This window comes from Hypanus sabinus, chromosome 11 (genome assembly GCF_030144855.1).
Source record: "Hypanus sabinus isolate sHypSab1 chromosome 11, sHypSab1.hap1, whole genome shotgun sequence".
Taxonomy (NCBI): domain Eukaryota; kingdom Metazoa; phylum Chordata; class Chondrichthyes; order Myliobatiformes; family Dasyatidae; genus Hypanus; species Hypanus sabinus.
In genome coordinates this window covers 63,696,299-63,713,369 of record NC_082716.1, presented here as the reverse complement: position 1 = coordinate 63,713,369, position 17,071 = coordinate 63,696,299, and the positions used below count along the sequence as shown (strand labels likewise).

At 41.1% G+C, this 17,071-nt stretch overlaps 1 protein-coding gene across 1 annotated transcript in view; it reads left to right on the top strand.

Annotated features, from left to right (window-relative positions):
- Positions 1 to 17,071, top strand: part of hmcn1 (hemicentin 1) — a 501,533-nt gene that overhangs the window by 215,669 nt on the left and 268,793 nt on the right. Inside the window, exons 18-19 of the mRNA XM_059984517.1 lie at positions 2,234 to 2,361; positions 11,269 to 11,413. Coding sequence (XP_059840500.1) covers positions 2,234 to 2,361; positions 11,269 to 11,413 — 273 coding nt within the window. The remainder of the gene's footprint in view (positions 1 to 2,233; positions 2,362 to 11,268; positions 11,414 to 17,071) is intronic.

The window sequence follows — 17,071 nt, the reverse complement described above, 5'->3', positions numbered from 1 at the left end:
ACTTAACTGACAAAAGTACAAAGAAAAGATTTTCAATAGTTTTACTGACCAACTCAATTGTATTTTGTAAATATACACAAATTTAGAATTTGATGGCTGCAACACACTCAACAAAAGTTGGGACAGAGGCATGTTTACCATTGTGTTACATCACCTTTCCTTTTAATAACACTTTTTAATCGTTTTGGAACTGAGGATACTAATTGTAGTAGATTTGCAATTGGAAATTTTGTCCATTCTTGCTTGATATAAGACTTCAGCTGCTCAACAGTCTGTGGTCTCCGTTGTCTGATTCTCCTCTTCATGATGCGCCATACATTAGGTGATAGATCTGGACTGGCAGCAGGCCAGTCAAGCACACTCACTCTGTGTCTACAAAGTCACGCTGTCGTAGCCCGTGCAGAATGTGGTCTGACATTGTCCTGCTGAAATAAGCATGGACGTCCCGGGAAGAGACGTTGCCTTGACAGCAACATATGTCTCTCTATCCTAATATACGCCTCAGAGTCAATGGTACCTTCACATACATGCAACTCACCCATGCCGTGGGCACTGATGCACCCCCATACCATCACAGATGCTGGCTTTTGCATCTTTTGCTGATAACAATCAGGATGGTCGTTTTCATCTTTGGCACGGAGAACTCGACACCCGTTTTTTCCGAAGACTAGCTGAAATGTGGACTCATCTGACCACAGCACGCGGTTCCAGTCTTTCGGTCCATTGAGATTAGCTCAGGCCCAGAGAACTGGCCGGTGTTTCTGCATTGAGTTGATGTATGGTTGATGTATAACACAGTTTCAAGTTGCATTTCTGGATGCAGTGACGGACTGTGTTAAGTGACAATGGTTTTCCGAAGTACTCCCGATCCCAGGTGGCTATAATTGTCACAGTAGCATGACGGTTTCTTAGGCAGTGCCGTCTGAGGGCTCGAAGATCACACGCATTCAACAGTGGTTTCCGACCTTGCCCTTTACGCACTGAGATGTCTCTGAATCTTTTCACAATATTATGTACTGTAGATGTTGAAAGACCTAAATTCTCTGCAATCTTGCGTTGGGAAATGCTCCTTTTGAACTGACTTAACAATTCTCTTACGAATTTTGGCACAGAGGGGTGAGCCACGACCCATCCTTGCTTGCAAAGACTGAGCCTTTGATGGATGCTAATTTTATACCCAGTCATGATACCTCACCTGCTACCAATTAGCCTGCTTAATGTGGAGTCTTCCAAACCGGTGTTACTTGAATATTCTGTGCACTTTTCAATCTTATTTTAACTCAGTCCCAACTTCTGTTGAGTGTGTTGCAGCCATCAAATTCTAAATTCATGTATATTTACAAAATACAATTAAGTTGGCCAGTAAAACTATTGAAAATCTTTTCTTTGTACTCTTGTCAGTTAAATGAAGGTTCAAGTGAATTAACATATAACAGATTTTTGTTTTTATTGCATTTTGGAAAATATCCCAACTTTTCTGGAAATGGGGTTTGTAGTAATTTGCCACACATTTAGAAGGTAGAGTCTTAACAATAAAAAAAATCAAGACACATGGCTCCATGGACCAGTGTGTCTAGCTATCTGTACAAAAAGGTGGCAGCTGACTGAGACATTTTCGCTAGGTGAATCTAGTTCCATTGTCGCCAGCCAACCAACCCAGCTGTTAACTGCTACCCCTCCCACAGCACCGGTATTTTACCCTGAGGCTTCCCTGTGGGAGGTTGGAGAGTTCTGGGCAAGGAGGAGGCCAGGAAGTGGGCAGCTAAGAAATAATTCTAGGCGGGAAAGATGAAAGCACTGGTGTGGAGTTGGTGAGCTGCTACAGCATCAAATACAAGAGGTTAAAGAAAGCAAATTATAAACAGAACCTGGACTAATTTTGTAATGAAATAACAGTTTTTGTACTCAAGTAAATGGGGGTGGACTGGAGATTAGGAAGCCTAATATTATTGCTAACAATTATAACAATAACCAATCTAAAACAAATTGTGAAAACATATTCATTATAGTTTTGTTGCTTGCTGTTTGGACAAATGTTAAATCAGGACCCTTGCTATACTCAGATTGCTGCCATATTTCCTGTACTTCATTAATGAATGGAACTCAAACATGTTTAATTGGCTACAAAGGGCATTGAGGCATCCTGAAAGGATGTAACTGCTTGTCTTTTTACTGATGAGAGTATGGTGATTATCATTGTAAGTCCTGACACTACAGCTCTTTCCTTCCACAGTTAAACCATTGATTGGAATCAGACCAGCTGTGGTGAACATCATTGAAGGGCAGCCTCTGACCTTGCCATGTGTGTTATTGGCTGGAAATCCCCTCCCAGGGCGATTGTGGATAAAAAATAATTTTAAGGTAGGTAAACCAGCAAAAAGACATGGTTAAATGTGGAAATGACCATCCTCCCATTACCCTTTACAGATCAGTGTAAGATTTCATTTTGAGCCTTCAGCAGAAATGAAATGTGTTTCAAAACAAAGCCAGTACTGTGACAAATGAGCCAGCAAACACCACTGGTCCATTCAACTGCAAGTTAGGGAACTTGAGGCCAGCAACATTCTTGATTTATATTCACACATTGTTGTCCTTGGGTGGATTTGCTTGCTTTTAGCAGGTATCCAGCAGTGAAAATAAATGCCTGAAATGAATGATTATTGACTTGAAAAATTGACACTTTCACTCTTCACTTTGCTGCCTGATCTCTTGGAGAGTCCGGAGAATCTTTTCTTATTACAACTGTCTAGTATCTCCAATTTCCGTCGCTTTTCCACTACCTGCAAACATCTCTAAATCAGGGAGGGATGCTTCCGGTATGATGGTGGCACATGCTGACACACTGGCTTCTACGGGGCCAATCAAAGATGTTGCTATCTTTTTTTAAAAAAATATATATTTTTTACAATCACAAGACCCTGCTAGACATTAGGAACTTAAAGTACTGTAGGTCTAACCCATCAGCAAGTTAGTCATTGGTGGAGAAACGGAAGGAGCTGAACATGCTGCAGATCGTGCTGCTGCCAGGATCAAAGAGGTGTCAAAGTGGATGCACAAAGGAGACATGGAGTCTAACAGCAAGTGATCATCTTAGTTGCTTTTCCTGTGATCACAAGAGCCGTTTGGACATTGTGAATGTGGAATGCTGCAAGTCAGATACCCTAGTCAGCGGGGGGATGCTGCATGGCCTCGGTTGTAGCAAGGACTAGGCTTCAAGCTGCAGGCACCCAGGAGAGAGGCATCGCAGTCTGCACTTCACTGGAGTGCTGGAAACCATGAGGCATGGCATGCATGCTGGAGTCAGTGCTGCTCTCCAGTGTTCGCTCGGCAGAGGACAAAATATATTGTGTTCAACTGCAAGTTGCAGCTACATTCATGGACCCAGGGACTTGGAATATATTTTGTGTGTATCTGTATTTTACTGCTGTCTTCTGTCAATGTGTACACAGTACATATAAGACAGCAGACTGTGGGTACTGTGTTTTGCACCACGACTCTGGAGGAATGCTGTTTTGTTTGGCTGTATGCATGGATATTTATGTATGGTTGAATAACAATTAAACTTGGACTTGAACTTGAACAGTTGGGCCAGCATGTCATATGGTAACAATAATGCGTTGTGCTCTAACATTGAAACTCACTCTATGACTTCAACGAAGGTGAACTTTAGAGACATTTTACAACATGCTGATGTTACAATATGACATATCTAGTATGACAGGCAGGAAGAACTTACTCTTAGCAATTTGTGATATGTTCATAGCTTTAGAAATATCACGTGGATTACCCTGCACTTCCAACTAAATGGGATTGTGAAAAGGCAGTTCTTATTTCCAAGCCTATTGTCGCTTCTACAGCATTCCCCTTTCTCCTATGCAAAATCCAACATTGTGACATATCAGGTGTTGGGTGAAAAAAATCAAAGTATGTTTAAAGAGAGGAAGAAACAGTAGTTATAAAAAGTTTCTATTGATAATACCTTTAAAGGTCACTTTATCTTATGATTAATTTCATTGGAGAGACTAACAGAGAATTTGTCCCAATAATCAAGTTAAAAATAGAAGGATAAGTTGAATAAATAGGTTTATAAACTTTCTCAATCTTTTTATTATTATTAATAATATGAACAAAATACAAATGATATATTAATAAAGAAATTACAAACATACAAATTCCCATTACAGATGAAAAAATACATAAGCAATGGTTACAGTATAAATGGGTTTACCAAAACATGAACCATACAGTATATGTATGAACATGGTAAGTCTAGATATTTCGTAATATATGATATAAAAAAAACAGAAAAAAGAGAAAAAATATATAATGCAAAATTAACTACCCTACTAATCTAATAACTAATAAAGAAGAAAAAAAAGCCAAAAAAGAAAGAAACAAAAAACTAGAAGAGAAAAGAAAAAGGGCTGTTTATAATATCTCACAAGAATACATAATCATCAATGTCGTCAACTCCGATCCTCTCAACATACATAAGCTAAAAGCTGGAAAGTCAAATGAACTTGGAACGGGGTCATATTACATCATATGAAAATATTGAATAAATGGTCTCCATATCTTTTCAAATTTAATAGAAGTATTGAATACACCACTTCTAATTTTTTCTAAATTTAAACATAACATAGTTTGAGAGAACTAATTAAATACAGTGGGAGGATTAATTTCCTTCCAATTCAACAATATAGATCTTCTAGCCATCAGAGTTAGAAATGCAATCATTCAACAGGTGGAAGAAGATAAATGCAGTGAGTCCATCATTGGTAAACCGAAAATTGCGGTAATAGGATGAGGTTGTAAATCGATATTCAAAACCGCAGAGATAATATCAAAAATATCTTTCCAATATTTTTTCAAAAGCGGACATGACCAAAACATATGAGTTAAAGACGCGATTTCAAATTGACATCTATCTCAAATAGGATTTATATAAGAGTAAAAATGAGCTAATTTATCCTTGGACATATGGGCCCAATGTACAACCTTAAATTGTTTTAATGAATGTTTGGCACATATCGAAGATGTATTAACTAATTGAAGAATTCTATCCCAATTCTCAATAGGAATAATATAGGTTTATAAACTTTGCGTTGCTCTAGATTACAACATCTACAGTCACTTGTGTCCCCAATCATTTTTACGAAGCTTACTTTCAGGAGGCTGTCACAGCCATGAAGGAAATACGGAATGAGTTCAGTCAGCAGATGCAGCAAATCTCCAAAATCCTCGCTGTGGTGATGTTCAGAAAACTCCTTGATTCAATACCTGGCTCACCTGGCTTGTTTCCAGTGTTCATTCTAAATACCAGGGCTCCATTTCCTGAGCTCCATTTAGCATCAGCACAGCACTATCCCCAAGCTTCTTTAAACTCTTCAGAGCCCTGATAGCAGTCCCTTTAAATTCACCTGGGCCCTTTTTCCCTTTCCCTTTCAAACTCAACAGAGCTTTGATACTAGTCCTTTTAAATTCACCTGGGCCCTCTCTCCCTTCCCCTTTTAAACTCACCAGAGCAATGATACCAGTCCCTTTGAATTCACCTGGGTCCTTTTTCACTTTCTCTTTTAAACTTACAAGGGCCCTGACTCCCAATCCCTTCTAGACTCATTGGGGTGTGTTTTCCACTCTCTTCTAGACTCACTTGGGACCTGTTTCCAAGGCTTCTTTTGAACTTACCAGAGCCGGCTCCCCGACTGCTTTTAAATGCATTGCAGCCCTGCTTACCTCGCTTTCAGCACATCTGGATGCCATCTCATGCTTCACTTAAACTCACTTTATTCCCATGCTCCTTTTAAACTCAAGAAAATTTGTCAGTCCAGTATTGAAAATAAGTCCCAAGGGTACCAGATTATTAGAGTTGTACTTTACTAAGAATGAAGGTCTTAACTCTGAGAAGAGACCAGGATTACTTTTACACAAACAGAGGAAGTCATGAAAAATATCAAATAGTGATGATTGTGTTGACGAGGAAATGGGATGAATACTTTCCCCTTAGCTGTTTTGGTAATATTGTGAGTGTAACTGAATGCGTAAAAGGGAACTGGGTAATGGTTGACTTTAGAAATGGTTAAAATGGTATGGAAAAAGTATATGATGTAGTTGGTACTAGGTGCATTGCTCTTAAGGTGTTACTGGTGTTAAAGAAGAAATCCAATACCTTCCTGCTTTTCTACCTAACTCATAGTGTTATCTTCCTGAAACAAGAGGCAACGTATCTTTTTGGGGCCTCACTAAAACCACTCTAGACTTGAAATATGAGTGAAAGACACATTTCTGACAGCTTAGAGTAGGAATATTATGGCAGTGTATCCTCCAATTTCTGGCATATTTGCTGTTGCGTTGCTTTTTTAATGCATTTAATGAGGAACTTTGTCCCTTGGATGTCTTGGCTAATGAAATACTCCATGCCTGGCAGAGAAGGAGAAGAAGCATTTTAAAGGCAATCTTGTGCATGGTTCCCAGCAGGCATCTTTTATTACACTGTGTGTGTGCCCTTTGTCTGCAAGCTGTACCATGGTAGAGTTAGATCAGGAAAGTAGGATTGAAGGTGTGGAGTGATAATTGAAAAGACACTTGAATCTGGGGAGGTTAGACCTATACTCAGTTTAGGTTAGGTGGGAGTTGCCCACAAAGTGACAGGGTGAGGTCTGTTGGAGAATTAGTTGTTACCATTGCTCTCTGAAAGAACAGACAGTGGAGCAGAATATGCTAACCCTAAATGGGTCCCACCCAACAAGAGACAAATTCTAAAAATCAACCCAACACATCAGCCCAAGTAAAATGATGGGCTGTTTACTAAATTATGCTGACTTAATAGGCAGTTTGTGGTCCATATTTGTAGCAGCAAGCACTGGGTTTTCTGTCATTAGACCAACAGAATTTGCAAATGTGCAAATTGAAAGATGCAGACTGCTTGAAATTAAATAAAATCAAGAAGTCAACAGAATGTGTATTATTTTGACATTAATTACAATTTTAATACTTTTCCACAAAGACCAACCCATAATGGTTGAATGCAGTGGTCCCTCAGTCCAGTCCTGCCTGCAGGATGATGGCTGTGCACTGTTATGCTGCTCGTCTAAGTCAGATAGAACAGATCTTAGCTATCTTGGAAAGACTGTTTCCTAGGATCTCGCATGTGAAAGTTTACTGTATAATCTGCATCTTCAGTATATTTGCATTATTGAGTAGAATTGTTTCCAAAGTGCATTAGATATGAAACTGAAAAGAAACCTGAAGGTTTAGTGTTTTATTGAAATTGGCTTCATTTTTGAATGGTTTAATGATATCTCAATCTGTTCCTATAAATCATTCATCTCCTGTTACTGTTGCTTCTTCAAGTTGCAAACAATCTGAAAGGGTAAAAAAAACTAAATCAAATGATTGCTAATTTAGTTCCTGAAGTGCACAGAATAACATGTGTAATGATCTAAAAGAATCTCTCCTCCTTCTCCTCCTTTTCTTCCACTACATTTCTTCCTTCAACTGCAAAGCTGCCAAGGCCTGGCCTGTGAAGTTTCCACGGGGCAGGGGTCGGTGGGCAGGAGGTATGTGCTGCATCGGAGAGGGTGGCGGTAGTTCAGTGTGTTCTTGCCAGATATTCCATTTCCCAGACAGAACACACTGCCATGTTCCTAACGAGAATAATTAAAGGGTATGTGTTACTGTACAAAGGAACGATGAGCCAAGCACTGATCTCAGAGCAGACCTATAGAATAATTTGCATTAAACACAAAAGGGCCGTCTTTCCTTCATGCTTTTCCCTTCCCAACTACCCTCCCTCCACATGCACGTACACACACACTTAATAAACCTACATCCAGGCAACGTTACAAGCACAAGGAACTTAAACAGGTTGGTGTTGATCTAGTCAGGAGGGCCAAATTGGGAAAAAAGAACTGTACCAGTGGAAGTGATTGCCAGTCTCTGATCTATCCAGTGCCTGACAGAAGCAGCACCCTCGTGTCTAAACCTCTTTGCTCAATATTAAAACAGGACTCTTGAGTTTCTGGCAATCTGAAGAACCAGCAGTTTCGATTTGAATTTTTTTTTATTAGCATTCCTCCATTTAGATATTTGCCTAGAAGAAAAACAACCTCCATGGCAGGAAATCCCCATTCACTCTCGGATTAGCTTTATGACATTTACACGTGGCACAGAGCAGATACTCCAATTTCCTCTGCCAGTGGCCAAGAGCGAAACATATCTGAGGCTTTGAGCGATGGAAATCTTTCCCCTGCTTTTGAATACTTTTGCCAAGATAATAGACTAGATAGTAGTTACATTCTGATCCATAATCAAGGAAGTCTTTCCTTTCCTCCAGGCTTCAACAGAGAGCTAGTTTCAGATTGGATTATGATGCGACGATCACAGTAAAGATTAAAGGCTACTATTTGATATGCATCAACTGTCCGGACAAATTATGGTATGAGTGCTATCTAGATCACTCAGTAACAGTTTTAGGAGCTCTTCCAAGAAAAATGAAGGGGAGTTTACTGTTTCATTGAGATGCGAAATAGACAGAATATCCTCTTTTTTTTCCTCAGCGTTGATGTTATGTAAAAATTGGGCTGAAACTACTTTTGCTGGTGGTTTTGTAAAGAACTGTTAACATGCAGGTCTTTTGAGATGTGCGCTCCGTACGCAGCACCATGTTGTAGCGCGGATGTCTGAGACCAGCTGAAGGTGGGTGTCACTGCACAATGCACCCCACTCTGCCACAGCATTTCTACTCCAATCGGATTTGAGTCTAGGGCTAAGTTAGTTATGCTATTCCTTTACAATGTTGGGGATGTGAAAGGGCTAATGCCAAGTGTTTATTATCTATTTTACTTAATAATGCCACTTTCAACAAATTAATATCACTTAAATATGATTCTAAATAATTTATTACTGACTTTTTAAAAAATACCTTTAAGCTTATTTTAATTCTTCTAAACTGTTTATAAATGTCTTAGAACATCAGTGACATTTAAAAACTATTCAATGGCTTTTCAGAAGTTCAAAGTAAATTTATTATCAAAGTACATACATGTCACCATATCTAACCCCGAGATTTAATTTCTTGCGGCAGCCTCAGTAATAGAATAATAACCATAACGGAATCAATGAAAGGCCATTTGTCTTTTGTTCAACCAGGGTGAAAAAGACAACAAACTGCAAATACAAATAGAAAGAAATAATAAATAAATAAGCAATAAATATTGAGAACATGAGATGAAGAGTCCTTGAAAGTAAGTGCATAGGTTGTGGGAACATTTCAATGATGGAACAAGTGAAGTTAAGTGAAGTTATTCCCTTAGGTTCAAGAACCTGATGGTTGAGTGATAATAATTGTTTGTGAACCTGGTGGTATGAGTCCTGAAACTCCTGTACCACTTTTGTGATGGCATCAGTGAGGAGAGAGCATGTCACAGATAGCGGGAGTCTTTGATGATAGATGATGCTTTCTGGCATGTATCAATGCTTCATGCAGATAAGCTCATCTGGGATTGACTGAGCCATATCCGCTACATGTTGTACAATTTTCTGTTCAAAGGCATTGATGTTTCCATACCAGGTTGGGATGCAGCCAGTCGATATATTCTTGTGTTATAGAAGGATGCCTTTCTACTCATCCAAACAATGTTACTCAGAGTGAACTCCATGCAATTTCCCCACATAGTTAGCTGGAACCTCTTCCTGCCACAGAAGGTTCACAAGAATGATTCTGGGAGGGGAGGGTTAACATATGAGGTGCATTTGATAGCTCTAGGTCTGTACTTCCTGGAGTTCAGAGTTATGATGGGAGATCTCATTGAAACCTATCAAATATTGAACAGCCTGAATAGATTGGATCTAAGGAGGGGGTTTTCTATAAAAGTGAGTCTACGACCAGATGGCAAAGCCTCAGACGAGAGGGACATCCATTTAGAACAGAGATGAGGAGGAATTTCTTTAGCCAGAGGGTAGTGAATCTGTGGAATTCATTACCACAGACAGCTGTGGAGGCCAAGTCATTGAGTATATTTAAAGCAGAGCTTGACAGGTTCTTGATTAGCCAGGGCATCAAAGGTTACAGAGAGAAGGAAGAAGAATGGGGTTGGGAGGGTTAATAAATCAGCCATGGTTGAATGGCAGAGCAGACTCGATGGGCTGAACAGCCTGATCCTGCTCCTATGTCTTGTAGTCTCATGGTCTCATTTACCCACCTCTTTCATTCTATTCTCCTACTACCCATCTGTACAATGGATAATTGACAGTAACCAATTAACCTGTGAGCGCTTCTTTAGGGGGGGAAAGCTATCATGGCTGAGCCTGATCACACTCTGTGTTTCTGAGGCTGTAGAAGATTTCTACAGCTGCAGGAAGTTAGTGCAAGACACAGACTGGATCAGGCATAAACCAGCCTATATTATGGAAGTGGAAATTCTAATTGAGCAGTTCCAGTAGGAAATGATTATTGCTGTATATTAATTACATCGATTAAAGAAGGTACAACATATACTATCATCTTCCCACTTTAAAAGAAACTGAATGAGTAGAAATATGCTGAAACCTACAAAGGGAAACTTGGGAATGGGAAATCAGCGCGATTAAATTCACAGCTGGTGAACAGAATCCGAAGGAGAAAACAGGCCTGCTAGTCGTATTCCTGAGACGCCGGTGTTCATCAGTGGTCCCTAAAGAGGAAACATGAAATTTTTTTAAAAATTATTTATTGTGGTACAGAATAGAGTCATGCTGAGTTGTGCCGCCCACCATCCCCTGATTTAACCCTAGCCTAGTCAAGGGACAATATACAATGACCATGTCTTTGGACTGTGGGAAGAAACGGGAGCACCTGGAGGAAACCCTCATGGTCTTAGGGATTATATACAGATTCCTTACAGGCAGTGGTGGGAATAGGAGTGGGTGAAGCTGAGCCAGATGTACATGGTGAGGTAAAGGGATAGGGAAAACATGGGAAAAAGCTGTCAATGAAATCCTTCCAAGTCTAAATTATTCCCAAAATTGTAAACTTGCTTATTTACTTCAACACATTCAAAATGCTGGAGGAACTCAGCAGGTCAGGCAGTATCCATGGAAATGAACAAACAGTTGAAGTTTCAGGTCACGAATCTTCCTTGGGACGCTTATTGACTTCTGTGCATCATCATCATTTTCTGGTGGCAATTCACCTCCCAACACAGAACTGCAACTCTGTGGAGAAGTGTAAATCTGTGGGTGAATCAGTTGGTTCTATGTCAATGCCACAAATTTTCTGCCCTCCTCCAGGTGACGTCGGATGGTTACGTGACCGTACGTAGGGATGGAAGCCTTCATATTGAAAGGATTCGCCTACGAGATGGTGGAAAATACACATGCCTTGCCAGTAACGTGGCTGGAACAAGCAACAGAACTACTACTGTGAATATATTTGGTGAGTGTGATTCAACTGCCTGTCCTAGGAGACCACGTGATTGGAGCAGAAGGAGCGCTGCAAGTTGATGAGTTGTGAAATACTTGAGATCATGTTGATCCCCATTTCAGCCTTTTTATTTGGAGCCATTGAAATTATGTTATATTTTTCCTTTGTTATTTAACAATTGTGAAAAAATATAATGGTAAATGATTTGTAAGTGATTTCCTCATAACATGTTAGCTTTACCAGATGTGTCACCATGGGCAACAGCTAATTTACAAGAACGTTTTGTCTTGATAGGTTTCCTGTTCCCTTTCAATGAATGCCATTTCCTTTTTACTTTTCTGTCTAGTGGGACAATAAGAAAGATATGGCTGAATGCTTTTACTCCTGACTGTTAGCTTTATTAGCAGGAGTATTGGAAAAGGAGGAATTATTTCACCCTTCTGTCTCTCCACCTTCCTTACTACTCAGTAAATTCAAGGGCAACATGTATCTTGATTTACTAGCCTCAACTCCATTCCCATGACATCACCAGTAATTCAAAAGTGGAAGGTTTTGTTCTCAGTTTTGAAGTTAGACCACAAGACACAGGAGAAGAATTAGGCCTTTTGGCCCATTGAGTCTGCTCTGCCATTCTATCATGGCTGATTTATTTTCCCTCTCGATCCCTTTCTTTTGCCTTCAACCCTTAACCTTTGACACCCTTACTAATCAAGAACCTGCCAACCCGTGTTGTAAATTTACCCTATGGCATGGCCTTCACAGGCATCTGTGGCAATGAATTCCAGAGAATCACCTGCCACTAGCTAAAGAAATTCCTCCTCATCTTTGTTCTAAGCCTGTCATTGTATTCAGAGCCTCTGTTCTCTTGCTCTAGACTTGTCCTCTGCACATCCACTCTATCTCAGCCTTTCAACGTTACGTAGATTTCAAGAGATCCCGCCTCATTCTTCCAAACTCCAGTGATTACATGCCCAGAGCCATCATATGTTAAACCTTTCATTCTCTCAATCATTCTTGTGAACCTTGTCTGGACCATCTCCAATTCCAGTACATCCTTTCTTAGATAACGGGCTCAAAACTGCTCACAGTACTCCAAGTGCGGTCTGACCAGTGTCTTAACATTTTGTCCTTGTTTTTATATTCTAGTCCTCTCAAAGTGAATGCTAACATTGCATTTACTTTACTCACCACCAACTCAACCTGCAAGTTAACCTCTAGCGAATCCTGCATGAGGACTCCCAAGTCCCTTTACACATCTGATTTCTGAATTTTCTCCCCATTACACTTTCCTGTACTATATTCCAACTACCAAGTCTTTGCTCCACCCATCTTTATCATTTGCAAACTTGGCACAAAGCCATCAATTCTGTTATCCAGATCATTAACATGTTGAGTAGGGAAAAGGGGGCCTTTTCTGGTTTGCTGCTGGTGACGAGTATTGTTCCACAAGTGTCAGTGTTGGGACCACTTCTTTTCATGGTATATGTTAATGATTTAGATCAAGGGTCACCAACCTTTTTGCACTACGGACCGGTTTAATATTGACAATATTCCTGCGGATCAGCCGACGGGGCGGGGGAGGGGGGTGTTAATCACGACTGGAATATAGGTGATAAGTCAACTATGTGTGTGGCACGTGGCCAAGTGGATAAGCAGTTGGTCTAGTGATCTGAAGATCGCTAGTTCGAGTCTTTGCTGAGGCAGCATGTTGTGTCCTTGACCAAGGCGCTTAACCACTCATTGCTCTGTGATGACACCGGTGCCAAGTTGTATGGGTCCTAATGCCCTTCCTTTGGACTGCATCGGAGGCATGGAGAGGGGAGACTTGCAGCATGGGCAACTGCAGGTCTTCCATACAACCTTGCCCAGGCCTCAGCCATCATCGAAAATTGATAGACGGCTGAATAAGTCACTTATAAGTGGCTAATACACTCAATTTCATTTCTAAAAGGGTTTATCTAACAAATTTAACATTAAACACACCACATATTCTCTTCGTATGAACGTATAAGATCATTGCAACACACCAATATCGGTGAATCAGTGGGAGCCCTGGGCTTGATTCCCTGCAACAAGATGGTCCTATCAAGGGGTGATGGGAGACAGCGATACTCGAAGAGGGTTCCTTATGTCCAGTCTATTCCGCAATTTAGTTTTTGTTGCATTCATTGCAGAAAACCATGCTTTGCAGAGATATGATGTTGGAAATGGAAGCAATGTTTTCAGTGCTTTCCTGGCTACCTCAGGATATTCAGCCTTGACTTTGATCCAGAATGCCAGCAGAGATGTTATGTCAAACATACTTTTCAGCCCACCATCATTTGCAAGCTCGAGGAGTTGATCTTCTTTCCGCATTGACATGGATGATTCACCAGGGACATTCACAAATGGGTCACGGACCCATTGCTTTGCATGTCTTGGGTCATTTGTGGTTGGGAAGTAACTCTCGAGTTCTGTTGACAGCGAAGATGGGTGATCACTCACCAGCTGTCAGAAGGACAGTGCAGCCTTAGTCTCTCCCAAAATCTCAGCTAATGTTGGGAACATGTCAAATATGCCCCTGTCCACTCGCAGTCCCCACAGTTCCAGTTTGGCTTTGAAAGCAGACACTTTATCTGCCAACTCGAAGACAGTTGTTATTCCCTCATGAAGTGACAAATTGAGTTAATTGAGCAGGTTGAAGATGTCACACAGATAAGTGAGTTTCGCTATCCACTCCTCGTCACTGAAGTGTGCTGCCAGTGATGACTTTTTTCCTGAAAGAAATCTCTGTAGTGGCTCTCTTAACTCAAAAACCCTGGCCAGGGCTCTCCCCCTTGATCGCCACCTGACTTCAGTGTGTAAGAGAAGGCGTTTGTGCTCTGCATCCATTTCCTCGCAAAGCTGCTCAAATGGATGTGAGTTAAGGGCCTTTGCTTTGTTGTGACTGATACCTTCAACAATGTCACTCAATACGCTGCTAAGATCAGGTGACATTTTTCGGCTAGCCAGCATTTCCCTGTGTATGACAGTGTGTAGACTGGCATTCAGGAGCAACCTCTTTGACTTGGGTAGTGAAACCAGACAGCCGTCCGGTCATAGCTGCAGCCCCATTGTGCATATTCCAACACAGAATGACCAGTCCAGTTTGCCTGACATGTAGTCATTCAAAGACTTGAATAGTTCTGCCCCAGTTGTGTTACTTGGCAGCAGCAGTGCACACAACATATCCTTGTGCACATCGTCTTGAAATATATATGACACATAAACCAGCAGTATTGCCTTGTTGTCGACATCGGTAGACTCGTCGACCTGGATAGCATACCATGGTGACTCGTTAAGCCGTTCCAACAGGCTGTGCTTCGATGTCCTCCGCTATGTCATCGATTCTCCTTGAAACTGTGGTAGCTGAAAGAGAAACCTGTGCCATCTTGTTAGCTGCAGCTTCTCCCAACAGTTCACGGCACATGTCCTTGGCAGCAGGCAGAATCAATTCTTCACCAACAGTGATAGGCCTCTTAGCCTTAACCATGCAGCTAGCCACTAACTATGATGCTCTCCGAGCAGCAGCATTTGTGGAAGTGCTGGCTCTAACCTGCTTGCTCATGTTTCTTCTGCTCAGAAAACTCAACAAGTTTGTCTTCAAGTGCAGGGTGCTTAGACTCAGGGTACCGAAGCAGTTTTGAGGGCTTCATTGCTTCATTAGACAGCTTCTTTGGAAGAGGTGGTAGGGGACATAAGAGGCCTAATGATGATGATAATGCAGAGACAGCTGAGGCTGAGACTGCAAAAAAAAAAGTTCCTTCAACAGAAAATACGAGTCGTACATAAAATATGGCTTTAATGCAACCGGTAACTCGTACGCTTCAAGCCCCCTGTGTGTGATTTGTGGAGACAAGCTGTCTGTTGAAGGAAGCTTTCTTTTTTTTTTGCAGTCTCAGCCTCAACTGCCTCTACATTATCATCATCGTTATTCCTATTATGCCCCTACCACCTCTTCCAAAGAAACTCTCAGGCGACGTTAGTTTTTTACTCATCGAGTAGTTGTAGGTTAATGACTGACTGACTGATGACCTTGCATGGGTAATGACCTCGCATGTGTTCAAGTTCAACATGAGCATGACAGAGAATGAGGAAAGGTGCAGCTGACTCATATTGTTTCATATCGCCAAATCATATCGTTACCTCGCGGCCTGGTAGCACATGCTTTGCGGCCCAGTACCAGTCCGCAGCCCAGTGGTTGGGGACCACTGATTTAGATGACCAAATTGATGGCTTTGTGGCCAGATTTGCAGATGATATGAAGATAGGTGTAGGGGCAGCTAGTGTTGAGGAAACGGAGTCTACAAAAACACTTAGACAGATTAGGAGATGGGCAAAGAAGTGGCAGTTGAAATATAATGTAGAGAAATGTAACATCATGCACTTTGGTAGACGGAATAAAGGCATAGACTATTTTCTAAACAGGGAGAAAATTCAAAAATCAGAGGTGCAAAGGGACTTGGGTGTCCTAAAGGTTAACTTGCAGGTTGAGTTGGTTGAAAGGAAGCCAAATGTAATGTTAGCATTCGTTTTGAGAAGACTAGAATATAAAAGCAGAGATGTAATGCTGATGCTTTATGAAGCATCAGTCAGACTGCACTTGGAGTATGTGAGCAGTCTTGGGCTCCTTATCTAAAAAAAGATAAGTTTGCATTGGAGAGGGTCTAAAGGAGGTTCACAAAAATGCTTCCAGGAATGAAAGGGTTAACACATGAGGAGCGTTTGATGGCTCTGGTCCTGTATTCCCTGTAGTTTTGAAGAATGAGGAGAGATCACATTGAAATCTATTGAATATTGAAAGGCCTAGATAGAATGAATGCAGAGAGGATGTTTCCAAACTTGGGGTGTCTAGAACCAGAGGGCCAGGGGTGTCTTATAATAGAAGTATGTCCATTTGGAACAGAGATGAGGCTGAATTTCTTTAGCCAGAAGGTGGTGAATTTGTGGAATTCATTGCCATGGATGACTGTTGAGGCCAAGTCATTGTGTATATTTAAAGCAGAAATTGATAGGTTCTTGATTAGTCAGGGTGTCAAAGGTTATGGGGAGAAAGCAGGAGAATGGGGTTGAGAGGGATAATAAGTTAGCCATGATAGAATGGCGGAGCAGATTCGATGAGCTAAATGGCCTAATTCTGCTCCTGTGTCTTATAGTTTTGTGGTTTATAATGTAAAACCCAACACCAACCCCTGCCACCAGCTGCCAACCAGAAAAGATCCCCTTTATTCATCTGACTGCATATGATTTCACCCATATCCTAAAGATGTGACTTGCCAGGTTAATTGGCCACTGTAAATTGACCACAGTGGATGCATAGATGGGTATTTGAGAGGAAAATGGGTGTTTGATGGTTGGTATAGATTCATTGGGCAGAAGGACCTATTTCTCTTATTGATTCCTTGTGTTCTAATTTTTTTTCCATTACACGTGTTAGGTTGACTGGCCAATAATTTCCTATTTTCTGTCTCTTCCCCCCCCCCCCCCCACACACCTCATTCTTGAATAATGATGTTGCATTTGCAATTTTCCAGTCTCCTTGGTCTTCTCTAGAAGCCATGGGGAATTCTGGAGTGTCCCTGAGCTTTCAGTTGGCCATCACTCTAATTCTTCATCCCACCTATTTTTTCTGATCTATCTGTCTGTGGTGTC